The 27,636-nt window shown below is 46.5% G+C and overlaps 1 protein-coding gene and 1 pseudogene across 3 annotated transcripts; both read right to left on the reverse strand.

Annotated features, from left to right (window-relative positions):
* Positions 1-27,592, reverse strand: CRIPTO (cripto, EGF-CFC family member). 3 transcript variants are annotated; one of them, XM_064367025.1, is made up of 6 exons: positions 27,301-27,372; positions 6,986-7,038; positions 6,765-6,899; positions 6,260-6,374; positions 6,054-6,163; positions 1-1,015 (listed from the first exon to the last, which is right to left on the reverse strand). In XM_064367025.1, the coding sequence occupies exons 2-6, from the start codon at positions 7,023-7,025 to the stop codon at positions 867-869; spliced, it is 549 nt and encodes a 182-aa protein (XP_064223095.1). In that variant the 5' UTR covers positions 7,026-7,038; positions 27,301-27,372; the 3' UTR covers positions 1-866. The 3 variants fall into 3 exon arrangements, with proteins under 3 accessions (XP_064223095.1, XP_064223094.1, XP_064223093.1); XM_064367024.1 differs by lacking the exon at positions 27,301-27,372 and adding an exon at positions 24,321-24,388; XM_064367023.1 differs by lacking the exon at positions 6,986-7,038 and having other exon boundaries at positions 27,301-27,592.
* On the reverse strand, positions 3,458-4,744 carry LOC105707532 (stearoyl-CoA desaturase-like; annotated as a pseudogene).
* Positions 27,593-27,636: the final 44 nt, after the last annotated feature.

Here is a 27,636-nt window from a genome sequence, read left to right on the forward strand (position 1 = left end):
TCAATATACACTCCATTTTTACTGTGCATACACATAAATGCAATGTATTTTAAAAATCAGCTTTATAGTGTGTAGTTTTATCACTTGGTTTACAAGGTTTACAACTAAATATATTGTGAAAATTTTCTCTTCTACAACAGTTAAAAGAATGGCATAGCTTGGAGGAAACATAATTTATTATGCAATCTTGTTGGGGACATTGAGGTATAATTTTTTTTCTAAGGAGACTTCATTCTTCTTACAATGCCTTTGGGAAAAAAAGGGGATTCCTTGTCTTATATAGCGTTCTACAGATGATGGACACTTGCCCTTCCATTTAGCCTTTTAACTTGCTTCTCTACACCTATCTAATCACCAATCAAGTAACCCATTTTATGTTTTCCAACCTCTCTCCCCGATTGGCTTCCTCTTTCCTACCCAGTCTCCCTGCACACATGCAGATGGACTTCCCTTCCTTCAGCACTCTGGTTCCTCCCCTTAAAGAGGCTTTCTTTCCTTTTAAAGAGACTATTTTAATTGATTTTGATCAACTCTACTCAAAACTGTATCCTAAGGTCCACATTAGGATTAGTCTTTAATAATCTGAAGAGATAATTTAATTGTTTAAAAGAACATATTAAGAAGGCCTTGGTAGAATTACCATATCAAGAAACACTGGACTTAGGCACAATGGAGATATGGCTGACTTTCTTTTTAAAAAAGAAGTAGTTTTTTGGGGGAAAGAGGGGCAAGTAGTTGGTTCTGTAAGGAAATATAGAGACCATTTTGGAAATGTATTCATTATTTTAAGACAACTAACAAATGATCATCTTTCAGATAGAACATTGTAGCAGCAACCTTTACTGGTCATGAAATTTGCCTAATATCTAAAATCGTATTTCTGGAAATAGGTCAATGTCAATTAATAGCAACTGTATAGAAAGACAGATGCCAGCTAGCAGCAAAGTGGTACGTGCAGACGGTGGTAGTTCTGGAGTCCTGGAAGCCATGAGGTGCTCATCCATCACAAGGCCATCTGGAAGGTAGGGATGCTTGGTCATTAAAAGAAACCTCTCCGGCAGTTCATCCTGCCGCCCACACTCATGGCTTATCTACTCACCTACTGTTAACCTGCTCTTCTCGGGACACTCTCATACCTGAAACCAAGCCCAGTGGTGATGCCTTCACTTGCAGGGATGAGCAGAACCTGGTTAGGCTCTGATTGGGCCCCATGTTCCAGGAAGAAAACATGGTCCCTACACATCCAATCATCCAACCCACACTTATCAAATACCTACCCTAAGCCTGACACCCAGGATGCAAACGGCAAAGACACAATCCCTGTCTGGATTGGGGAATTCACCCTGACTCCAGGGAATAGGGCCTCCTTTCAAGATGAGGCACTTGGGTTCTTGCCCTTCCAGTGAGGACTGTTTCCTCCTACTTCTAGAAGCATTGCACTGCCAGCTGAGAGCACTGACTCAGGTGGGGCAGCCTTACTGAGCAAGCAGGGGGCATTCAGCATGCTCTCTGATTCTGACCCAGACAGAGGGTACTGAAAACAAACCCTCTTTTGCTCTGTGGCTGGCTCACTGGCTCAACGTGAGCGCTTGGCTTGGCCATGCCCCCGAGAGGGGGAGAGAGAGAGGGGCTCTGGGTTAGAGAGGTTTCTGGGAAGGGTTGCCAGCCTTGTCTTGAGCCATCAGTGTGGTAGGGGAGCACAGGGTCTAGGTGGAGACACGCCAGAGGCCACGTGAAAGTGGCAGCCAGCTCTACTTTCGAAAGAGAAGCAGTGGTTCAGTGACCCTGAGCATTCTGTCTGCAGGAGGGAGCTGCCTAGACCGCAAGTCATCACCACCTCTGAGTACACACAAAGGAGGCTGCCTATCCAGGGAAAGAAGAAAACGTTCAGGGAAGAGAAACATCTGCTAAAAGAAAAGGGACAGACAGGGTAGAGCTAGGAATCAAGAATCAGGATAGTGAAGAGATTCCTAACCCTGCCCCTAACAGGCAGTTCTCTTCATTAGGCTAGGTGTTAACAGAGCCAAAAAAAAAAAAAAAAAAAAAAAGTGAAGGGGCACAACACTGAGGAGAGAAGCCTTCTAGATTTTACCCATTTCAAGGAGAAACTGGAACTAATGAATGGACCTAACATCTAGCTTATTTTATTAAGACTTTCACTAACTCCCTCAGTAAACTTCTCATGCCCTTGGCAATGTGTTCTCTGATCCTTTTCTGTATGAAGTTCGCTCTTAGAAGCCGCCCACAGATTCTGTCCCTCAGCCTCTCCATCTCATGTCCAGCAGTGGAGAGGAAATTGGCAACCCAACTAATTCCTCCTCTCCTTCAGAGTTTTTTCAAACATCCCTCTTGGGGAGGGAAATACTCTAAGTGAAATAGTTTAATGTTCTAAGCAATGTTTATGTGTATATACATTTTATGTTTGACCCGACTCCACCTCAAATCTTTCCCTTTTTTGGATGTTTGGAAATGCCACAGCCATCTTATTACTATGAGGGGAGCAACCAATATCCTGAAGATGGCAGAGCAGAGGAAAGAATTTTGATGAGCAGCTCATGGAATCCTCAAAATTCTATGAGCTACTATATTTACCAATTCTGGAATCACCCAACTTCAAGACTTCTTGATACATGACCTAAGAAATCTCCTTGTCATTAAAGAAAAAAAATCCCTTCCCCAGCAGAGACCACTTTTTCTACAAACTTAGAATGTTTCTTCTTTATCCTCAGCCTAAACTATACATTGTGACATTGAGATTAGCATTGCCAAACTTCACAGCCACTTCTTACCCTAAGCCAGGAGAGAAAGGAAGCATGCTGTGTGGTGGGGCTTGAAGTCCTCACTAGGTAGGCAGCTGCGTGTCTGATCATGGCAAGAGCTTCCTCTTGCTTCATTTTCCTCGTCCTTACATCCATGCATGCTCCCTCCCTCCCCCAACAATTCACCTGCTTTAGAAGCTTTGTGTCAAATGAAGTTACTTTTCCATTCCATCTAGCAAAAGCCTGGGCTGAAGATAATTCACAGGGAACTGCCCAGGTTCCGTTTTATCTCTAGCTTGAGCCACCTGCCTTAAGCTCACAACAGCTCAAGGAAAGAGAGTTATTTGGAGCAAAGACTATTACTTTTAGGCTACAAAAAGTTGTCTAGGCTTTGGAAGCTGGACACTGAACAATGACTGATCAGCTGCTTGCCTGGGAAGCAATGAGAAGAGAAAGGAAGGTAATAGCAACAAAGGGAAAGGAGGACAATGGGCTTAGAAGAGAGAGAGGATAGAAGTAAAAATATCAGCTTAGCATCATAAAGGCAGAGTTCTTGGCTTTCAATACTTTCTCATTTTAAAAGAATACTGTACTGGAACGAGTTAACATCATCATCTTTAGCATCCTGGTAGCATTATTCAGTAGTTAGTAAACAGACATAAAACCTCTGCCTGGCTGACTTTGAAAAAGAACCCGAGGGACCCCAAACTCAGCCACTCGTGTAGCTTCCATCCCCAGTTCTTTTAATCCTGGCCAAGATGGTGGCCTTGGAGACTTTCTTCTGGTCATAGGCCAGACCGAGGGCAGCCATGCAATCAATGAAGAATGTGGTTAAGTTGATGTGCCAGCGGTACTCACTGGCAGAGTAGTCATAGGGAAAGGAGTGGTGGTAGTTGTGGAAGCCCTCACCCACAGCTCCAAGCGAAACCAGGATGTTCTCCCGGGAGCTAATGTTCTTGTCATAAGGACGACATCCGTAGCGGTGGGCAGCGCTGTTCACCAGCCAGGTGGCATTAAGCACTACAGCATATCGCAAGAAAGTGGCAACGTACAAGCTGTGTTGAAAAGTTTCAGCCCAGAGATAAAAGGGCACAAGTGTGGGCAGGATGAAGCACATCAGCAGCATGCCAGGTATGTAGTACCTCCTCTGGAACATCACCAGTTTCTCCGCTTTTAGGTCAGACAAGTCCAGCGTACCACCCTTCTCTTTGACGGCTGGGTGTTTGCGCACAAGCAGCCAGCCCACGTGAGAGAAGAAAAAGCCACGTCGGGAATTATGAGGATCAGCATCTGTTTTTGAAAACTTGTGGTGGGCACGGTGGTCACGAGCCCATTCAAAGACATCATTCTGGAATGCCATTGTGTTGGCAATGATCAGAAAGACTCACGGGGCAGCCGAGCTTTGTAAGTTCGGTGGCTCCACAGGCAATGAACTCCTGCTGTTATGCCCAGGGCACTGACAAAATAGTAGAATAACCCCCAAAGCCAGGTGTAGAACTTGCAGGTAGGAATCAAAATGATCCCATACAGGGCGCCCAAGTGTAGCAGAGACATCAAAATGATGTTTCTCCAGACATATTCAACCTTGGGCCTTGGATTTTCCTTATCCTTGTAGGTGGGGTCATATATATCATCTTTTATATCAGGGCGAATGTCTTCTTCCAAACAGAGGGGCGTCTTCTCCGACTTACCTCCTCCATTCTGCGGGACCCTGGAGAGAGGCGCTGTGATGGTGGTGGTGGTGGTATAGGAGCTAGAGAGCTCCTCCTGCAGCAAGTGGGCCGACATCTTGGCTCTCGGATGCCAAGATCACTTTCCAGGTGCTGAAGCTGCGGAGCGGAGTTCGGGGGCGCCGGGGGACTTCGGTTTCGGAGCTCGCCAGTGCACGCTGGATGGGTGTCGGGGCCCGAGCCGCAGTGCGTGGAGGTTCCCTAGCCAGGAATTTAAGGGCTAGAGCTGCCAGTGGGTGACCGTATCCCGTATTTCCTCAGCCCCCGTTTTATCCGCTGCCAAGCAGGGGCAAAGTGCGCGGAGTTGACTGGCGCGGGCGGCCCCGCGTGGAGGTGAGGGCGGGACCGAGAGGAGACAGAGGCCGAGGTTCGCAGCAACCGCAGCCGGGCCCTGGGATGCTGCTGACACCTAACACTAACACCGCACCGCATCACCTGGCCCCGGCCCGGCCCCTGGGGAAATGCTAATGAGGCTCCTGTAAACTCCGGCTTGTTATTGGCCGAAGGGAATTTGGTGCCACCTCATCCTCCCGTTGCCATTGGCTCGGCGCAATCTGCTGTTCCCTCTGCTGCCAGCTCCTCGCTCCCCCTCCCCTCCCTTTCTCCTCGGCTTCTCTGCTTCTCTTCCACCGGCCGCTGGGCCTCTGCCTGGCATCCGGCGTCGAGAGCTTTCTCTCTGGAAGGGGCTGGGGCGCGGGGTCTAGCCCAGGACCGGCCCGGGTCACACGGAGAACGGGTGGGTGGGCACTGGGACAGTTTCTCAGGAAACAGTGGGGAAGCCTTGGGGGGCGCCCACTACTCACAACTCCATCCCATCTTCCCGTCCCCCCAGGCGCTTGGCAGGGGGACGTGGCGGCCACCCTGGGGTCGGGAGCTCAGGGGACGCGGGAACTATTTTCCACTTCTGACATCTCCAAGGTCCAGAACTATGACAGGTCTCTGAGCTCAGAGGACCCTGGAAACCTGGCTCAGGCTGTGGTGGAGAGAGGGCCGTGGCCTCTTGTTCTCTCCAGATGCTGCCCTTCTTTTCATTGTTTTCCTCAAATCAGTGAAAATCAATAAAGTGAAAGGGTTCTGTGACCTGTCATTGGGAAGGGGAGTTGCCCGGGACTTTTAGGACCCTGGAAGTTTCTAAAGGACTAGCAAGGGTCCAAGCCTCTGATAGAATTTGCCGTTGGGGTGGACTCTAATTGAGCTGTCCATCCTGGAGATGGTTTGGGTCCTCCTACCCAAAGGAAAAGAACACCAGAGAGAATCTCCTGGTTAAACAAGAGACCAAGACTTGTTTACTTTCCTCAACAGAAGTTCAGACCATAAAATGTCAAACAGACTTGAAATACCTCTCCATCTGAAAGGCAGTAGGACTAGACAGGTTTCCGAGGAAGTGAGTATGGAAGAGGCCAAGGCAACTATCTCGTCAGGAGTCGCGACGCTTTCATAAGCAGAACTTTGGCTGCCAGGCTCTAGCAAGCCAAGAGGTACAGGCACAGCCTGTTAACTAAGCACCCCTCAAGGCAACTATGTAACCTCAAAAGGCAAGAGAAAGAGGAGAACGTCCACTTACCGCAGCCAGGTAGGAAAGTCTGAGGAAAGCAGCGGAGCTGGCCGTGCCAGCATTTACACAGGGAACACTTCTTGGGAAGCCAGGTGTCATGGAGCACAGACCCGCAGTTCCTGAGAATGGACAGGTAAGGCGATACCCTTGGGTCTGAAATTTCACTTCCCTTTCCCTCTCCTCTCCACTGCTCCCCGCCCCTCTGAATGGCTTACTTTTTGCGCACATCGTGCTCACAGTTCCGTCCATAGAAGGAAGGAGGGCAGGCACAAAAGGACCCCAGCATGCAGGTGCCCCCATTCAGGCAGCAGGTTCTGTTTAACTCCTTACCTGAAAGGTAAGAACAGGTGACTGAGGGCGGAGAGAGGGAAGCGTGCAAGGGTAATTCCTGTAAGTGAAGGTCAATACAACACCAATGTGTTTGTAAAACACATTGTAAACCTCAGAGCATAAGACTGTGCCTTTGAGCAGAGAAGTCATTTCCATGCACGGGCCAGTGGTGGTTCTAGAGTTCTCCAGTGTTTAGTGGACTCAGGTGAGGAAAACTGCGCGGCAGGGAAATCAAATACACAATCCCTGTCTCGCTTCCAAAACCAAAAGCAGTCCAGCACCTGCCCAGTTCCAGAACCAGGTGCCCCTTTAGGTGAAGGAGTGTTGAAAAGATACTTAGGAGACACATGAAAGGCCAGGACAGAAGCATGGAAGCCAGGCAGTTCTTACTGTGCTGTATCCCCACAGGTGGCACAAGCTTGGAAGACCGAGGGCGAATCGCAGGCTCCTCCTGGGGCCGAATGGTGTCATCTCTGAAGGCCACGTCTCCCTGAGATGGATGCGCAAGCTCCTGATGGCTCAGCCCTTAACGACAAAATCAATTCATGGCGTCTGTATTTCAGGCCACATAAAAATTGTGAGCGATAAAAAGAACCAAAGGTCTCTCTCACCGGCAACTAATTCCAGTTCAAATGCTTTAGAAATGGCCATGATCCAAATCACACTAGGAAGAGGAAGTCAGACACGAGTTAGCAAAACAAAGAAATAAAACCTTACAAGTTAACACCTGGGTCTTCTCATCGCAAGACCACACATCACTAAAGAGAAAGTGCAGAGCACCAACTTTCTTTTTTTAATGGCTAATTCATGTAACAAAGAAAAGTGTTGGAAAAAAAGTCACCAATATCCAAGTCTTTTAATATGTATTATTTCTTAGGCTCTGTCCTCATATAGGTACACAATTTTAATTATGTTTTCTAGTTATGTACATAATATATCTTTTATCTTCTATTTCACATAATTTTTCTCCTGCATGCAGTTTTCATATAAGGATTTAAAAATGGCTGCATGCCATTCCATGTTACCGATTAATTAAAATTTACAAACTATTTTAACCGATCATTTAAAAGTTTTTTAGGTAAAAAACTTTTTTTTTTTTTTGCTATTATCTTAATGGTTTTGGAAGTATTGAATCTGCCTATGCCTTTCATCTTTTCGGAAGATTTAAAATTTTGTTGTAGTATTGACCTTTGTTAATACAAGAATAAAGGAACGCTATTTCATAGAGCCATTAACATGAAATGAAAATTAACATTAACATGAAAATGTTAAGAGCCAATGGCAGGCTGGGCGCCGTGGTTCACACCTGTAATCCCAGCACTTTGGGAGGCCAAGGCTGGTGGATCGTAAAGTCAGGAGTTCAAGACCAGCCTGACCAATGTGGGAAACCCTGTCTCTACTAAAAATACAAAAATTAGCCGGGTGTGGTGGCGCGCACCTGTAATCCCAGCTACTCTAGAGGCTGAGGCAGGAGAATTGCTTGAACCTGACAGGTGGAGGTTGTAGTTAGCCGAGATCACGCCACTGCACTCCAGTCTGGGCGACAGAGAGAGAGAGAGAGACTCCGTTTAAAAAAAAAAAAAGAAAAGAAAGCCAATGGCAAAGTTAGAAGTAACTGTGTGAGATTCCAGGTCTTTCAAGAAAAATAGCAGTGCCGTTGGCAGCTCCTTTAAGGTTTAAGCAAGAGAAAAATCAAATGACAGGCGTAGAACATTATTTCCTAAGCTGGCAATCTCTAGCAATCAAAAAAAGTTCACATTCAAGATTAGCTCATACCTGGAAGAGAAGCGGGCCATCTTTCTGCAGTCCATAGCTTTTAACAATTAGGGGGAAGAAGGCGTTAGCGTCGATTTAATTTAGAGTCATTGCCAAAACAGCCAAAGGAAAACATTCATCTCCTAAAGCAAAAATGGCAGCTGAAGAAGAAAACGAGAAATACGCGTTCCCCAGAAGGTCGTAGCAGAAGCAGGAGCAAAGATGAGCAGGAGAAACTGGAGGGCCCTCGGCCCCGACGTTTTGACCTTGAGCTGAGTCGTCAGCCTTTCCGGAGATTCACCTTCCTCAACAATAAACCCCTGTAGGGGGGAGAAACCCCCTCAGGTGGGCGGGAGGCCCGCCGACATGACAATGCCCAACGCTGCGGGGAGAGGAGTCTTGTAAAACTGTGGTTAACTTGCCCTAAAATCTCTATCATTAGTGGCAGGCTAAAATGATTAGATGAACTCTTTTGGAAAAAAAGAAAAAGAAAAATGAATTTCTCTAATCAAGTTGGTGATTACAGGTTGGAGGCGTGGCGGAAAGTCATTGCTTTAATTAGGAAAACCTGAAAATATATAGGTCTCAAAGCATTTGAGATTTTATTGCCAAGTTTCACTTCCTGAAATTTGCTTCCACCTTTGTTTTTCCAAAAGAGCCCCATACTTCCCCTGGGGGATACCCGGGTGGCCAAGAAAGGGGTGCTCTCCGCCCGAGGAGCTAAGGTGTGTGTGTGGGAAGACTAGGAAGCTTGAAACTGAGATATAGAAGTTCAGGGTCAGGAGGGGTTCCTTGGGAACTCCAGACTTGAAGTGCAAATTCCAGGCGGACCTGAATTCCTGGAAGGACGCAGGAGCCGGCGCCAGGTGCCCGAGAGAGGGGAGGGGCCGCCAGGGGCGCAGTCGCTGGGGCTCTGCAGTGGGGTTGCTGGCCTGTTTCAGAAAGAAGTTCTAGAACCCCGGCAGTCCGGCCTAGGAGGCCATGCCAGCCCGTTCACAGGAATTTATCTCAGCTTCCCAGCGCCCACAGTGTGGCCTCTTCCAGGCCTCGCCGTCCTGGCCCCACGACACCGGGAATTACCCCTGGACTCTGACGTGCCGCTTGCAGCGGTAAACGTGTTTACTGGGTGAGTTCTACGAGGCTCCAGACCCCCCATAGGGAGAGGCGCGTCTGTGAGCCTGAGTCTCCTCACCTGACATTTCAGTCCTCTGGGTTATTTCAAGTATACGCCTGAAGTCGTTAGTAGTTTCTAAATCGCATTTAATTCCAATTTCTAAATGAAAGCCTGACGTTTACGTAATATTACCAGGCACGCGAATGTTTTATTAGATCTGTTTCCATCCATCTCTGTTTATTGGATTTAGGCCACGGCAGAAAGAATTGGTAGCATCCGAGGCCATTTCAGCGTCAGGGTCTACCGTGTGAATGCCTCGGACCCACAGGTGCTGGGAAAGGGTGTTATTTACTTCTACAGTTGATCTTGGGAGACGCAAACGAAAATGATTTTTACTGGGGGGATTAGGGCCCCATCCAGTCAAGGATGTGGGATTAAATAATCAACTGCTGTGGAGCTGGAAATGTGGGAGGCAGCAGCATTTCCAGCTCCACAGCAATTGACTATTTAATTCCGGCTGCGCTTCGCCTCCTCCCTGTCTGGCCTTTTCAGGTGAAACGCTTCAGGTGGCATGCTGAGATTCACTGGGGACTGGGGAACTTGGCCTGAAGCTCTAGGAGGCCGGAGGTGGGGGAGGGCTCTGCAGAGGTGAAGGCTCGCCCGGGAGCTGCGAGGAGGTTTAAAGATGTGACTCAGTGCGGTACCTTTGTAAGGTAGCCTGTGCACCACGGTCCTCACAGGTCCAAGGTGCTAAGTAGATAGTAGCGCCAACATTGTTAGTCTCATCTTACGGACACGACAGCTAGTTCTATTTGGGGGATTTGAATGTTTTGGCTTCAGAGACTGGGCAGGCCAGTGGCAGAACTGGCAACAGAACACACACCTGCATTGCTATTTCCTTATCTAAAGGGGCTGTTGTGGAATTTTTAGAGCTGAAATTAGACTGCTGGAAATCACTGCATTTTCAGAGGAAATAACTGAGGTCTCCAGTCTGGCGATGTTGGCATTGACCAGACCAGAACCCCAGCCCGCCAGGTTTTCAGCCACACAAAACCCCTTCTCTAAGGATCAGACCCCCCGAAGAGATCCCTGTTGCCCATAGGTACTGACTGCAGAGGAAGCCAAGTGGATCCAGCATAGTCAGAGCCTGGGCCAGGTTTTGGGGTGGGGGTGGGAAGAAGGGGAAGGGAAGGGCTGTGGTGTTTAAGAGAGGTTAGATATTTGCTGTTGGGCTGGAGATTAAGGGCTGTTTAACAGGCATTTGATGTCTACTACTGGGTTGCCAGTAGACTGGAGCTTGGCTCTGGAGAAACAGTTGTGAGAAGTGACCCCACTGTGAGGCTAGAGAGAAAGAACAGTAATTGTTGATTATAATTGTACTAACTGCAAAACATTGTTGCTGCCTCCAGGTGGGGGAATTGAATGACTACCCTAGGATGGCCCCTGGTCACCTCTGCTTGGTCACTATTGAAACGGGGCTGCTGGCCTGCCTCCAGGCCAGTGAGTGCTGTGTGTCAAAAGGTCATGCCTAGGACTGGAAAGTGCTGTGCAGTGGGGATTCCCCAGCTCGTCCCTTACAAAAGGCAATGACAGCAGAAAGTGAAAAACCATGCTCTTGGTCTTGGCCATTTCAGTACTGCCCTTGAGACATTGTGTATTGAAAACTGGGGCAGAATTGTGTTTAAAATCACACAAATAAGCATTTGACTTAAAACCATCCAAACAAGAATGATGGAATGAAAATCATCACAATCAAAGGACAGACTTCCAGTGTCTGCCTAAAATTCAAGGAAGAAAATAAACTTGGAGAATGGGATCGATTTTAGCTCTCAAAAGCCAAATCGATCTTATTTAAATGGTTGACAACCCATAGAATCAAATTCCAACCAACAAGTTGAAAGAACAGCCATTTCTGTAGTACAATGACAGTATTTCAAGGTAAAAGCCTCCTTTTATCATGGGGCACTTAGATCTTATCTCTGTCATTGTCCCCTTGAACATCCAGGCAGACCAGGAGATGGGAGAGAGCAGAAGGAGCTGGGGAATTCTATATATATCTGTACCCTCCGGCTGAGGAGCACCGGGGTCTCTGTAATCCCATCAAGCTTAGCACCCAACAGCTTCTGTTAACACCTGGGCCACATTCCTGCGGAAGCACTACCCACCCAGTGTGTCCCAGCCGAACTTCATTAACAAGTTAATGGCTTTCTGTTTTCACTAACAAACTTACAAATTGCAACCTATTCTGTATTTGCTCAGGTATCTGTTGGACGTAAAAGGATAGATTTCTGCATTCAAAAATCTGCAATTTCAGTGGGGAAGGCGTGCTCAAGCGCATCATTTTAGAGCCATATTGTTACATAAATGGCATAAGAGAAATTGAGAAGGGCTTAAGAGAGGACTTCATTTACTCTGTGTGCCATGGGGGCTGTATCATATTTCTTCCTATGTAGACATGTTATACATTATTTTATCAATGAATAGACATGACATGTTTCTATGTTTTGTGGTGAACTTTTTTGTACGTGTATCTTGGTAAACGCTTGAGAGCATATTCCTCTTGTAAATTTCTAGCACTGGAATTGCTTGATTAAAGGGTGGATGTTGCCAAATTATTTTCGAAGAATCCTGCACCAATCTCCTCTCCGCCCCTCCTCCCTCCCCCTTGAGTTGGTATTGAGAGCTCATCTCCCAAGTGCTTACCAGGTCTGGCTGCAGCAAGCATCTTAAGTTTTGCTAATGCAGTATGTGAAAAGTAGTACTTCGTTGTTGCTTGGGTTTGCATTGTGTCCTGTGGTTATTGGGTGTTTGTATTTCATTTTCTACGACCTGGCTGGTCCTTACAGGAAGCTTAAACTGGCTTCTTTGAGACTCAGCCCAAATGTCATTTGTCTGGGAAGTCCTTAAAGAGACCATCCTCCCTACTCCAGCTTCCAGCTGTGCTGAGAGCTCTGTCCTGACACTCAGTGTCCCCAAAGTCTATCTTGTCATCACTGTATTGTAAACTGCTTGTTTTTTTTGTCTTTCACCAACTTTTCCCCCTTATCCTTTATTCCCTTGGACTAAGAGGTCCAGAAATCTAGTCTTTCAGAAATCTCAGCTTCTCCAACCTCTAGAGCAGTGTTTCCGGTGCTGGTTTTCTTTTGGCCAAGTCCTCCTTCACCGGCCGTGTCTGTGACAGCTGTTAAATCTTGGCCCTATTTTTTAAGATGGGGGCGGGGCGAGGGCAAGGTCCTTGAGAAGCGTTGCAAGAAAACAACTTGTTTCCCCAATCCCGAGCCTAGAAATAAGGCAAAGAATGCCCTCTTCCCCCAACAAAGAAGGAAAAAAAGGCAAATCTGAAATAGGTAACCCAAACCACCACTGATATTCTGGGCTGAATTCTGGGCAACTTATTAGAGAGTATTTATCACATATAAGACAATAAGATAATTTTGATGTACTTACTGAGAACCATGTTAGGCTATGGGAAATCCGATTTAGACTTTTAGACATAGCTATAATTTAGAATTCTTTTACACCAAAATCTTAATTTTTCCGATTAAATTCAACAAATATTTACTGATCAGCTGTCTGTGTTTAGCACGATGGGTAGACAGAGATTTCCAAGTAGGGCTCCTGCTCCCACCTCCCCTCCCCTGAGATAAGACAAGCCCAGTAATCTAAATGAAGTGCCATTTCAGTGTGATCACTAAATTGAGGGGGAGGAGGCAGTCACATCCTGATTTCCTCCCGACCAAGTCAAGGCCAATTGGCCCCAGCAGACAGATAGATGGACAGACAGACTCCCAGGAATTAGACTTGGGAGGCAAGCTGGGGTCCCACTTGGTTTTCATGACCTGGACAATCTCATTTCAAAGTGCTTCTTATGTGGTGGATTTTGTATTTGATCACATACAATATCTCAGGAGAGATTCAAGAAAATATTGCATTCATGAAAGATGAACAGGGTTCTTTTTAAAAAGAAAGCTTTTGAAAATAAGACCTTTAGGAAATTAAAAATATGATAGCCAATGTAAAAACCTACAACACAGTAAGATTGTAAGATAGGGTTGAAGAAGTTTCCTCACTGATAGACCAAATGAAAGAGATGGAAAATAGAGGAGAATAGTAAGAAAATTAGAAGATTATTCCAAGAAATCTAACACCTGACTAATAGAAATTTCTGAGAGAAAAAATTACAATAGGAGGGAGAAAATTATCAAAGAAATGGTGTCAAGAGATTTTTCCAGAACTTAAATAATATCTGTAGATTGATACAGCACAATAAAAAAAACCAATACCAAGATACAACACTGTGAAATTTTAGAACTGCAAGGATAAAAAGAAAAGCCTAAAAGCTTTTAAGAGAGCAGAGTTGCATACTTAGAGTTAGGATTCAAAATAGCATTTGATTTCTCAAAAACAACAAAATAGCCTAGGTGTGGTGACTCATACCTGTAATCCCAGCACTTTGGGAGGCTGAGGTGGGAGGATCACTTGAGGCCAGGAGTTCAAGAACAGCCTGAGCAACAAAGCAGGGCTACATTTTAAAATACATACATATATGTATTTTTAATGTAGTATGTAAAAATACATATATGTATGTATTTTTAAATGTAGCCAGGTGCATACTAGCATGCCTGTAGTCTCAACTACTCAGAAGTCTGAGGCAGGAGGATTGCTTAAGCTCAGGAGTTCAAGTCCAGCCTGGGGAACAGAGTAAGACTCTATCTCTAAAAGCAAAGAACTAGAAGACAATGAAGCAATACTTTCAAAATTTTGACAGGAAAAAAAACTCTAAACTTTGAATTTTTTTTTTTTTAAAGATGAGGTTTTACCATATTGGTCAGGCTGGTCTCGAACTCCTGACCTCAGGTGATCTGCCCACCTTAGCCTCCCAAAGTGCTGGGATTACAGGCATGAGCCACCGCGCCCACACCCGGCCTAAACTTTGAATTTTTTAACCAGCTAAATTATTATCCAAGCTTGAGGGTAGTAAAGACATTTTCAGACATTGTACATAGACCCCTTCTTATGAAGCTATTCTAGAAGAGAACTTTTTTTTTTTTTTTTTTTTCCTGAGTTGGAGTTTTGCTCTGTCACCCAGGTTGGAGTGCAGTGGCATGGTCTCAGCTCATTGCAACCTGTGCCTCCCGGGTTCAAGTGATTCTACCCAATCAGCCCCCTGAGTAGCTGGCATTACAGGCACCCACCACCATGCCCAGGGTTTCACCATGTTGGCCAGGCTGGTCTGGAACTCCTGACCTTAGGTGATCCACCCGCCTTGGCCTCCCAAAGTGCTGGGATTACAGGCATGACCCACCCCATCCGGCCTAGAAGACATATTCTACCAGAACAAGTGAATAAATAAGAAAGAGTACTAAGTGGGAGGAAATGGGGTTGTCAATATAGATGAGGGAAACATAATTCTCAGGAAGAGTTCCAGTAGATAGTGTCTCAAGAAACAGACAACTTAAACAATTGATAGAGTACCTGACTGAATATATTAACAGGAGTTTACACTCCAGGGAAAAGAAAATTATACAAAAAGGAAATATACTCACAGTATACAACATGGCTTGGTTATAAATAATATTCACATAGACTTAATGCAACTCTTAGTTTAACCAAAATTTGACCTAATTATATTGGAAAGATAGGGAGTGTATGGGGTAGTACATGAAGAAAGGTATCAGGACAAGTTCCTAATCTTCCATAATAGAAATTAGATTACTAATATAATAGTTATCTTTTGCCACATAACAAACTACTCCAAAATTCAGTGACTTTTTTGTTTTTGCAGAGTGCAGTGAAACAATCTTGGCTCACTGCAGCCTCTGCCTCCGAGGTTCAAGCGACTCTCCTGCCTCAGGGACCGAAGTAGCTGAGATTACAGGCATGTACCAGCATGCCCAGCTAATTTTTGTATTGTAGAGACATGGTTTCACCATGTTGCTCAGCTGCTCTCAAACTCCTGATCCACCCTCAAGTGATACACCTGCCTCTGCCTCCCAAAGTGCTGGGATTACACGCATGAGCCACTCTGTGCCTGGCCCAAAATTCAGTGACTTCAGGTATTTATTATCTCACAGTTTCTGAGGGCCAGGAGTTCAGAGTCAGCTTAGACATTTCTCACAAAGTTGCAGTCATCTGAAGGCTTGACTGGAGCTGGCTGGAAGATGCTCTTCCAAGCTCATTCAGGTAGCCATAGAAGGCTTCAGTCCTCTTCATACGGGCCTCTCTTGAGGATATGTTATTTAGCTTCTCTTAGAGCAAGTGATCCAGGAGAAGAGGGTAAGAGGCATTTCAGTGCTTTTTATGACGTAGCTTTGAATGTGACATACCATCATCACTTCTGCTATATTCTGTTGGTCACATAGACCAACCCTGACATACTGTGGGAGGGGACTGCACAAGGGTGTGAATACCAAGAGTCAGCGTTTACTGGCGGCTATTTTGAGGTTGGCTACCACAGGGAATAACTAAAAGTGAAAAGTCAACAAGTGATAAGTAGTCATATTATTTAGAAAGATGGTGAAAAGTCCTAGAAGGAAGAGGTTGCCCCTGGGAGTAGGAATCAGGGGCAAGGAATCAAGAAATCAATGCTAGTTGTTGTTGTTGTTGTTGTGTAATAAACTTTGTAGAACAACTTTAAGAAATATGAGTAGGGGCCAGGTGCAGTGGCTCACTCCTATAATCCCAGCACTTTGGGAGGCCAAGGCGGGTGGATCACTTCAGGTCAGGAGTTCGAGATCAGCCTGGTCAATATGGTGAAACCCCATCTCTACTAAACATATAAAACTTTAGCCAGGTGTGTTGGTGGGCGCCTGTAATTCCAGCTACCTAGGAGGCTAAGGCAGGAGAATCGCTTGCACCCAGGAGTCAGAGGTTGCAGTGAGCCAAGATCATGCCAGTGCACTCTAGCTTGAGCAACAGAGGGAGGCTCTTTCTCAAAAAAAAAGAAAAAGAAATATGAATTGGGTGTAGTGGCTCACACCTGTATTCCCAGAGCTTGGAGAGGATGAGGTGGGAGGATCATTTGACACCAGGAATTTGAGACCATACTGGCAACATAGCAGACTCTACCAAAAAAAAAAAAAAAAAAAAATTGAGACCAAGCGCAGTGGCTCACGCGTGTAATCTCAGCACTTTGGGAGGCCGAGGTGGGTGGATCATGAGGTCAAGAGTTTGAGACCAGCCTGACCAACATGGTAAAACCCCGTCTTTACTAAAACTACAAAAATTAACTGGGCATGGTGGCGTGTACCTGAATCTCAGCTACTCAGGTGGCTGAGACAGGAGAATCACTTGAACCCAGGAGGTGGAGGTTACAGTGAGCCGAGATTGCACCATTGCACTCCAGCCTGGGTGACAGAGGGAAACTCCATCTCAAAAAAAAAAAAAGAAAGAAAAATTAGCCAGGTGTGGTGGCACATGCTTGTAGTCCTAGCTACTTGGGAGGCTGAGGTGCAAGGATCACTTGAGCCCAGGAGGTTGAGGCTGCAGTGTGCCATTCTTGTACCACTGCATTCCAGCCTGGGTGACAGAGCAAGACTCTGTCTCCCCAACCCCCAAGAAAGGAGTGGGAGGGGGGTGGGCAGAGAGGCTCACTCCTGACTCCTATAATCCTAGCACTTTGGGGGAGGCTTAGGAGAGAGGATAGCTTGAGCCTAGGAGTTCAAAATCAGCTTGGGCAGGGCTCAGTGGCTCATGCCTATAATCCCAGCACTTTGGAAGGCCAAGGTGGGAGGATCACTTGAGGTCAAGAGTTCAAGAACAGCCTGGGCAACATGCCAAAACCCCATCTCTACAAAAAAATACAAAAAAAAGTTAGCCGAACTCAGTGGCATGCACCTAGAGTCCCAGCTATTTGGAGAGCTGAGGTGGGAGGATCACCTTGACCCAAGGAGGCTGAAGATCATTGCAGTGAGCCATGATCATGCTACTGCTCTCCAGCCTGGGCGGCAGAGTGAGACCCTGTCTTCCCCAAATCCCCCACAAAAAACCAGGCTGGGCAACATAGCAAGACACTGTCTCTACAAATAATAATTTTTTAAAAATTAGCTGGGTGTGGTAATGCACACCTATAGTCCTAGCTATTTGGGAGGCTGAGGTAGGAGGATTGCTTGAGCCGGGGCGGTCAAGGATGCAGTGAGCCATGATTGTGTCACTGTACTCCAGCCAGGGTGAGGGAGTGAGATCCAATCTCAAAAAAAGTAAAATTTAAAAAAAGTATACGTGTATTGGTATAATTTTTTTTAATTATAAACACCCCCAAAACATGCAGCCATTTAATGTCCCCAACATTGTAGTAGAGCAGCACCTAGATTACATGATGAATTCTATGAAGAATTTGAATCTGTTAAAGATCCCTTGGCATTTGAAAGATTGTGTGTGTAGATAATAAACCTGAAGTTCAGTGAAAGAAGGCATAGTGACAGGGAACTGAGCTAGAATCCTTGGATAAACATTACACGATAAGCATCACATAGTGAGATTCTCTGGCTTTCCACTAATGTAGAACCTGATAAAAAGGGGAAAAGGACTGTTTTGCTCTTCCTGGAGAATAGAAAGTTCTTAAGTGGAAATGTTTATATAGCTTGGAGCTATAAATGGCTTATTGAAGGGAAGAGCCTTTGGCAGATAGTTGGAAACACTTTATAGAATTCCTCAGACTAAGGGCCCGTCAGTGAGGATTTGATACTCATTGGAGGAAGAGCTGGCCTCTGTCCCTGCAGGCCATGCAGAGCAGCCAGTCCACAACACCAGTATATCTCCTCACACCCTCCTGTCACTACATATTTACTCTTGTTGAGGAACATACTGTTAGGAGCACCAGCGATCTTGGCAGTTTGTCTAGTCCATCTGCCTTCCCATAAAACTGGGGTTGGGATAAAGTGTTAGAGGAATCAGTTATTCAGGTTGGTGGAGTAGCTGAAAGGGGTGCATTGGAGATTACCATATAACTAAAAACTATTACATGAAATATTCAGTCTTAAATTTTTAAACTATTTTAATACTTCATTAAAATGTATTGTTTACATTCTTCTACTGTAACTGAGTATATTGAATTTAAAATACTTCAGGGTCTCTATGCTTAGCCTTGGCCTCCATGTCCTGGGGTGCCTTCAGCGTCATTGCAATGGGCAGTGGGGTATGCTGTGGAGGGGGGCAGGTTTGGTTTTTATATTTGCATTTCTCAGTATCTTTGTGTTTTACTTTGCCCACAGATTGGGGACCACAAATTCAGTGCTCACCGGATCGTCTTAGCAGCCTCTATCCCATATTTCCATGCTATGTTTACAAATGACATGATGGAGTGCAAGCAGGATGAGATTGTAATGCAAGGAATGGACCCAAGGTACTGAATCCCACCGTTAGGTTTCATAGGCTGCTTTCCAGGTGCAGTTTCAGCCTGTGCATGCTTCCACTGAGGACCTGCAGCAGGACAGTGTCTAATAGCCTAGCTCCACACAAATAGTAAGTGATTAATAACCTCAGCCAGTGCCCTGAGATGGGGTTAAAATGAAGGGAGTTTTGGCTGGCTTCGGTAGCTCACACCTGTAATCCCAGCACGTTGGGAGGCGAAGGCAGGCAGATCACGAGGTCAGGAGTGTCCAATATGACGAAACCCTGTCTCTACTAAAAATACAAAAATTAGCCAAGCGTGGTAGCAGGCGCCTGTACTTCCAGCTACTTGAGAGGCTGAGGCAGGAGAATCACTTGAACCCAGGAGGTGGAGGTTGCAGTGAGCCGTGATCATGCCATTGCACTCTAATCTGGGGGACAAGAACAAGACTCCGTCTCAAAAAAAAAAAAAAAAAAAGAAGGGCGTTTTAATGCTGTTTTTACCCTACTATAAGAGAAATACATTTAATAGGATCTAGATTCCATGGTTTTGTTTTTTTTTTTAACTGGGGCTGGGTTTAAGGGTGGTGGTATATTCTCTGCACTTTTCTGGCTAGTCATTTTAGCTGACAAAATAGTTCTTCAAAGAAGTGTCTTCATTCACATCCCTTCTCATCAGTCTAGAACTGTGTTGTCCACTGAAGCTTTCTGCAGTGATGGGAATGTTCTTTCTATTTGTACTGCCCAAAATGGTAGCCACTAGCCACAGATGGCTATTAAGCACTTGAGATATGACTAGTGGGACTGAAGAATTGAATTTTAAATTTTGCTTAATTTTCATCAGTTTAATTTTAAATAGTCACATGTGGCTAATGGCTACTATATTGGACAACACAGATCTAGAAGATGGTAGCTGTTTTGGTTATTTCATGGTTCAGAAAATTGAAGCTCAAGGGGATCAAGCCCAAGGTTATCCCATTAGCTGGTAGTCAGTTATTTCCCATCCTCTTAATCTGACAGTGGTGACAACTAGGGAGAAAAGAGCTAGGAGACTGTGTGTTACCCTCTGGATGACCGAAGGTGATCTGCCCCAATACCGGAAGAGGATTTATATACCCCTGGCAAGGTAGAAATCTCAGGTCAGGCTGGGCGAGGTGGCTCACACCTGAAATCCCAAGAATTTGGGAGGTCAAGGTGGGAAGATTGCTTGAGGCCAGGAGTTCAAGACCAGCCTGGACAACATAGACCACATCTGTATATATAAAATTTTTTTTTTCATTAGCAGGTGTGGTGGTGCACACCTGTAGTCTCAGCTACTTAGAAAGCTGAGGTGGGAGGTGAGCCCAGGAGGTCAAGGCTGCAGTGAGCTGTGATCACACCACTACGCTCCAGCCTGGGCAACACAGTGAGACTTTGACTCTTAAAAAAGAAAGAAAGAAATCTTAGGCCAGTTATTTATGAGGAAAGACATAGAAGTAACTGTCCAAGGGCCGTTGTGCACTCCTCTTCCCTGAGGTGTGTGTCTGAAGGAGCATGCTCATCCCATGAATAGTCTAGGTGCTTCATTTAACAGAAATTGCCTGAACGTCCATGATGAGCACAGCTCTATCCTCTGTCTGAGTTATAGCAGTGAGGAAACAACAACACTTCTCCTCATTCTGCCAACTTTCCTTTTTTTTTGAGCCGGAGTCTCACTCTGGTGCCCAAGCTGGAGTGCAGTAGTACAGTGGGCTCACTGCAACCTCCACCTCCGAGGTTCAAATGATTCTCCCGCCTCAGTCTTCCATGAATAGCTGGGATTACAGGCACCCACCACCCTTTTTTTTTTTTTTTTGATACTGAGTCTCGCTCTGTCACCCAGGCTGAAGTGCAATGGCATGATCTCTGTTCACTGCAACCTCCACCTCCTGGGTTCAGGCAATTCTACTGCCTCAACCTCTGAAGCAGCTGGGACTACAGGTGTGTGCCACCATGCCAGGCTAATTTTTGTATTTTTAGTAGAGATGGGGTTTCACTGTGTTGGCCAGGCTGATCTCAAACTCCTGACCTCAGGTGATCTGCCTGCCTCAGCCTCCCAAAGTTGCTGGGATTACAGGTGTAAGCCACAATGCCCGGCCTCTGCCAGCTTTCTAGTAGTGATTTGGTAGTCTCCAAATACATGCATGGTATGGCTAAGAGTGAAAGTGATAAAAGTGAAGCAGAGTAAAGACTAGTGAAGGATAGTGGGGTCTGTGCTATTTTGGGGTGATCAGGGAAGGCCCCTGTCATGGGGTGGCATTTGAGCTGAGACATCTTAATTGAAATGAGGGAGTGAGCCATCTCGGGGAAGAGCCCTCCAAACGAAGCAGTCATTGCAAAGGCCCCGAGTGAGAATACGTTCAGAATGTTGGGAGTCCAGTGAGGAAGGGAGAAAGTGGAAGTGATGAGGATAGACAGATGGAGAGGGACCAGAGCACATACAGCCCTATAGATGCAATTTGGATTTCATTTTCAACATGAATTGAAAGCAGAATAAATGTTAGAAATCTCATTCTAGAAATTTACCCCAAAGAAATAACTCAAAAACATTCTAACAGCAAGATGGTCATGGCTATTATGCTTACCAATAAAGGAAATAAATGATAGCATATTTGCATGTTGAAATATTATATAGCAGCCACTAAAAACAATAAACATGAAGACAGTGTAGCAACATGGGAAAGGGATGGATAAGTATTTTATGATTATATGGATATAATTCATGCACGTAGGCGATCAGGGACTGAAAATGAATATAGAAGAACGGCCGCTCTTGACTTTTTCAATAGTGTAATTGTGGAGTGATTGTGTTCTCTTTTTTAGAATTTTCTATAGGGCAATGAAGACAACTTTGTAGATGAGTTTTGGGCTGTGGTGAAGTAGTTACTCCATCAGATAGATTCTCAAAGAGCATGGGCTAAATAATGTCAGTTCAGTTAGGACCGAAGTCTTCCGTGGACCAAGACTCATCTCTAAAGAGCATCTCACGGCTTTCCCTCTTTCCTTTAGTGCCCTGGAGGCTCTAATCAACTTTGCCTACAACGGCAACCTTGCCATTGACCAGCAGAATGTTCAGTCATTGCTGATGGGGGCGAGCTTCCTGCAGCTGCAGAGCATCAAAGACGCCTGCTGCACATTCCTCCGAGAACGGTGAGGCGATGTGATGGGCCTGGCAAAGAACATGATTATTTCATTTTTGGAATGTTCCACCAGTTTGCTGAGTTCTTGGGGCCATATATAGGTTTATGAAGGGAGTGAGCTGGAAAGGTTACACTGCAGAGCTTACGTTTCTTGAAATCAGTATGTAGCAGTGCCCACTTCTTTGAGATGAACTTTCTCAGAACGTGATTTGCATAGTCCAGCTTTCTTTCCCTTGGCTTGACATGTACGTCTTCTCTTCCTCCCTCTCCAATCTGACCAGCCACTAACTGAGCTGATTTCTCACCAAACTGATTTGTGCAGTGCTCCCCAACTATGGATTACAGGCACCTGCCACCATGCCTGGCTAAACAAAGATAGTCATCTCCGTCTTTGTTTAGATACTTTATTTACTTTTTGAATTTCTTTTTTTTTTTTTTTTTTTGAGACCGTATCTTGCTGGATCTTGCTCTGTCACCTAGGCTGTAGTGCAGTGGTGTGATCTCGCCTCACTGCAACCTCCACCTCCCATGTTCCAGCAATCCTCCCACCTCAGCCTCCCAAGTAGCTGGAACTATAAGCACGTGCCATCACACCTGGCTAATTTTTGTATTTTTGTGTGTGTGTGTGTAGAGATGGGGTTTTGCCATATTGCCCAGGCTGGTCTCAAACTTCTGGGCTCAAGCAGTCTGCTCACCATGGCCTCCCATAGTGCTGGGATTCCAGGTGTGGGCCACTGCTCCCAGCCTTCTTTGAATTTCTTGACCTTCCTTTTCGTACTTCAGTTCTTTGAGAGCCTACCCAAATTTCACTTCCTAGAATTCACTATCTCCCTTAGTCCACTGGGAACTATCATTTTATGCACTTTTATGGTCGACACCATAGATTATACTCCCACCTATTTCTAGTGCTTGGTAGTGGGCCTTGTGAGTCTGTCTCCCATGACCACCTGACTGAGCAGATAAGAAGGCTCTTCCTTCCCTTCAAGAGACAGAGCTTTTAGTCGTAAGATAAACACCTTTTAACCACCAGAGGCCTAGGGATGAGAGAGAGTGCTGGGCCACACACAGGCAGGAGGAACCCAAAGTTCTGGGATTACAGGCATGAGCCACCATGCCCAGCCTGGCCATTTTTTTTTTTTAAGGTGAGAGAAATTACAGCATATTTGACTGCTCATAGGAATTTTCCAAAAGAGAGGGAATGTTGGAGAAATGGGAGAACAGTTGTTGGAATGATGTTCTGGAATAAGTGAGAATAGTCTAGAGCATAAGGGTGTGCATCTTTGATAGGAGCACAAGCTATCCACATCCACGATAGCAGGAGGGAGAGCTGGGGCACACACCCAAGAGCGGGGGACAGGTAGATTCTTACTGATGTTCTCTTCTGAATTGTTTCTGTTTTCTCACCTGAGAGTGAGGATGAGGGAGGAGTGTTAGAAATGTAAGGAGGCTGGGAGCAGTGGCTCATGTCTGTAATCCCAGCATTTTGGGAGGCCAAGATGGGCAGATTCCTTGAGCTCAGGAGTTTGAGACCAGCCTGGGCAACATGGTGACACCCCATTTCTACTAAAAGCACAAAAGTTAGCTGGCGGTGGTCCAGTTTGAACTCCTGGCCTGTAATCCCAGCTACTTGGGGGGGCTGAGGCGGGAGGATCACTTGAGCCAGGAGGCAGAGGTTGTAGTGGGCTGAAATTGCACCACTGCACTCCAGCCTGGTCAATGGGGTGAGACCCTATCTCCACAAAAAAAAAAGAAAAAAGAAAAAGAAAAAAAATTCGAGGAGGGATTAAAAGATACGGTTCATTTTCCTCTTTCCTCTAGGAAAGGGGGATGCTAGGGAGGTGAAGAGGGCTTGATAGGAGCCTGGTAGAAAAGTAGACCCTGGGCTTGGCAGCATAGACCCTGTGATTTAGAGGAAAAGTCCTCATTCCAAGAACTAGATGTCCTGTCCCTAGCTCTTACACTAATTAATATGACGGGGGCAGCAGCTCACATTTCTTTGAGTGATACATTTTGTGAGGGCTATAGAGCTTTAGAGGGAGATATCCTTGTGGCTGGAGCCATTGGGAAAGGCTCCTTGGAAAACATGGATCTAGAGCCAGGCCTTAAAGATAGGGGTGTGGGTTTAGATGAAGAGGAGGAGATGAGAGGGCATTTTAAGTGAGGGGGGACAGTGTGAACAGGAGAACCAGCCCACCCTTGCTGAAGTACAGAGAGGGTGATGGAGGGAGTTTAGAGGGAGTAGGGATGCAGGGACAGCGGGAAGGGAATCAGGCATTTTGTTTTGACAGAAAGGAATAAGATGCCATTGATGGTTTTTCACTAGGAAATCATAATCATAATGAAAGTCAGGAAACTGTTCTAGTAGTCTAGGAAGTAGAGAGAAATCAGGATTTTAGAGACAAGTAGGAGGAAAAATTGATGGGCCCAAGGGAATGCTTCAGTATAGAAAGTGAAGGCATTGAGATTGGAGGCCCGGGGTATGGCCCCTGGGTGGGAGGATTTGCTGCCAGAGCATCCACTCTGTCATGACAGGTCTTTGAAGCTGCATTGGCCTGGGTCAGGTACGACCGGGAGCAGAGGGGTCCCTACCTGCCTGAGCTACTGTCCAATATCCACCTGCCCCTCTGCCGGCCCCAGTTCCATTCTGTTGGGGTCCGTGAGATCGGCACATCTGCCAGGGGTCTCTTGACCAGCAAGAGGGTCCCGATACCTGGAAGAGAATAGTGCGCAGAAGAAAAGAGAAATACAGAAAAATGGGTCTGGAGGTTTGAAACGAGCTGTGCTCAGATCAGCGATTTATTCTTTGTGCACAGGAGCTTATATATGTTTTTTCATACAGTGACTGACGTAGGTCCCATTACAAAAGTTTTATCAGGAGGGAACAGAAAATTACAAAGTAAGCATGGGAGGGGGTAGCATACAGGTTTATCTAAAGATCGCTGAACCCAAAACAAACAAAAGATTCTTATCGTATAAAGATTCTTATCCTCTTACCAATGACTACAGTTACGGTAAATAACATCAAGGCGAGTGATAATTTGAGGGGTAGCATTTTTTTAGTAACGTGAGCGATCACGGGATTTAGTGAATGCAGGTAAACAGAGTCATAAAACCAGCCCAGAACGGGAACTTCAAGAGACAATAGTCTCGTAGTCAGGCAGGCCTCACCCAGACATGCCATTAGCTCAGTGGATCAAGAATAGCCTTCTGCAAACTCAGGCCTCTATCACTTCCTTCCTTTTTCCTCAGCGGGGGGAGACTATGTCCGGGCTCTAACTCCGTAATGGCGGAGACATGGAGGGGTCTCTATGCTGGTGGAGTGATCCCCATACCTTTCAGACCTAGTACAGCAGGATGACCTGGTGCGTTGCTGCCACAAATGCAGGTGAGTGAGGGTGGACCTGCACCTAACAGTGCCGAAGGTCTAAGCAGGGAGGAGGAGCTGGCCACCTGTTCCAGTTCTGGAGGGAGAGGATTTAGAGTGGTCAGTCTAATTCACGGCACGCAGATTGCCCTCTGTCTAGGAGCTGGAAGAGGAAGTGTTAAGAACCCGAATCTTACGCCTTGGGCAGAGAGACGTGCCGTGTGGGAGCATCAGAGCAGAAAGGGCTTTCCCCTGCTGAGTTATCTGAGGATTTTCCAGCATCTTTGTCCACTGAGCTATTTATGAATGTGTAAGCATCTTTACTGCCTGCCCTGACCCCATCCACACCAGCAGCTCACTCAGTGGTACAACTGGCACTTCCTGGGGTTCCTTACCCTTTTCAGTAAATATTAGTACCCTGGGTGTGGGGGACTCTGGCAGGTGTAGGCTTTACATCTACAATGATGGGCAAGGGGTGAACGTGTTAATTCCCAAATTAAGGGAAGGTTTGTGCTTTTTATCTCTTCTGAATCCCCCCACAATGTCCAGGGCAGAGCCCAGCACAGAGGAGGTGTTCAGGAAATGGAGGCGGGTGGTGATGGTAATGGCTGGAAGTCAGAGGGCAACAGAATCTCCATATATGGTTCCATCTTCAGTCACTATTGAGAGAGTCCCAAGAGGCATATGATGTCACTCCCCTTCCATGACAACTCCAACCCAAGCACACAGCCCTTCCAGGAGGACACTTGGTTTCTAGGTGCAAAAATCTATGTCCAGCCCCTCACAACACTCGTTTTTTTTTTGTTTTTTTTTTTTTTGAGATGGAGTTTCGCTCTCATTACCCAGGCTGGAGTGCAATGGTGCAATCTCGGCTCACCGCAACCTCCGCCTCCTGGGTTCAGGCAATTCTCCTGCCTCAGCCTCCCAAGTAGCTGGGATTACAGGCACGCGCCACCATGCCCAGCTAATTTTTTTGCATTAGTAGAGACGGGGTTTCACAATGTTGACCAGGATGGTCTCGATCTCTCGACCTCATGATCCACCCGCCTCGGCCTCCCAAAGTGCTGGGATTACAGGCTTGAGCCACCGCGCCCGGCCAACACTCGGTTTTTTTTTTTAGACAGAGTCTCACTCTGTCACCTAGGCTGCAGTGCAGTGGCACAATATGGCCCAGCGCAGCCTTCATCTTCTGGATTCAAGTGATCCTCCCACTTCAGCCCCCCCAAGCAGCCAGAACTACAGGCGTGCACCACCATGCCCAGAAAATTTTTGTATTTTTTGTAAAGACAGGGTTTCCTCATGTTATCCAGGCTGGTCTTGAGCTCAAGCAATCTGCCCACCTCGGCCTCCCAAAGTGCCAGGATTACAGGCGTGAGCCACTGCCTCCGGCCCCCTCCCTTTCTCCCTCGGGACCTTGTGGGAAATGCCTCTCCTTGGGGAACCAGCCTTTGATATTTGTTATAACAAAGCAAGTCTCTGAATGGCCACCAGGAAACTTCTGTGTTAAGACGCTCGAGGTTGCTTCATTTATTTTGAGTGGGAATGAACAGAATTGGCAACGAGCACCCATGAAGGTTCAACAAGAGAAAGGGAACGTTTGGTGGGGTGGTAGGCACCAGGTGGGTCTCTATCTTCCAGTGCTCCTGTACAGATCAGAGGCTGTCATGGGGAACCCTCATAGCTACCGTAGTGGCAGCGACAACACCCGAACCCCAAACACTGGTTCCAATTGCACGTGGCCTTGGCTGAACAAGACTGAGACTCAGGCAAAACTGGCCTTTCTCCTTTTCCTCACTCAATGTGCTGAACCCCCGCGTGGAGCCTGGGGGGCAACAGGCCTTGGACCCATTCCGGTCCCTCTCGGTTTCCTCATCCATAAAGAATAGGGCTCAGACTGGTGATCCCAAAACCGTCTCTAGTTCGAAAACCGACTAGTCAGAAGAGTCCAGACAACCTCCGGCTCCCTGCTTCATGGCTTCAATGTCGTGAGAGTGACGTGGGATCCCTTTGTGGGACCAACAAACATTAGCTCTAAAGACTGTAAGTCGTGGCCAGGCTGAAAGGACTCCCGCGATGTCTCGCCCTCCTTCGCCTGGGTTTCAGAGATGAGGGACCCAAGCTGGGAACCTCCAGATAGAGCGGTGTTTGGACTCCAGCCACGGTCTCCCGTCTCCCCGCTCCCACCAGCGCGCAGACCATGCTCACCGTTTACCAGGCAGCTACGCTCCCGGGACGCGAAGCTGCAACCGAAGCCACCTGCACTCCCCACGCAGGGCTTGCTGGCTGTGTACACGGTCGCCATGGCAACGGGTCGCTTCCAGGGATTCCAGAAGTGTTGAGGGTGGCAGAAATGAAGTCCGAGGTCCTACGTCGAGGATACAGGTGAGGTCATGGCCGAATTGGGAAGACGAGAGATGAGGCCGATTGATCTACAAAGAAGTCGGCGGATGCATGCGCGAAGCGAAGGTCGGGGTAGCCAGAGAACGAAAGCTGCACACGAACCAAGAAGTGTGGTGGCGGGGCTTCCGGCGCCGAGGAGTT

Source organism: Aotus nancymaae, unplaced genomic scaffold (assembly GCF_030222135.1).
Source record: "Aotus nancymaae isolate 86718 unplaced genomic scaffold, 86718_ANA_hifiasm-v0.15.2.pri h1tg000067l, whole genome shotgun sequence".
Taxonomy (NCBI): Eukaryota; Metazoa; Chordata; class Mammalia; order Primates; family Aotidae; genus Aotus; species Aotus nancymaae.

What these genes read in the sequence shown, in the direction of transcription:
- CRIPTO (XM_064367023.1), bottom strand. Translation starts at nt 27,397, where the DNA reads ATGGCGACCGTGTACACAGCCAGCAAGCCCTGCGTGGGGAGTGCAGGT. An exon ending in ACCTGTGGGGATACAGCACA is followed by an intron (nt 6,375 to 6,764) that starts GTAAGAACTGCC and finishes CTTACCTTTCAG; the next exon opens with GTAAGGAGTTAAACAGAACC. An exon ending in GACTTTCCTACCTGGCTGCG is followed by an intron (nt 1,016 to 6,053) that starts GTAAGTGGACGT and finishes CCTACCTTCCAG; the next exon opens with ATGGCCTTGTGATGGATGAG.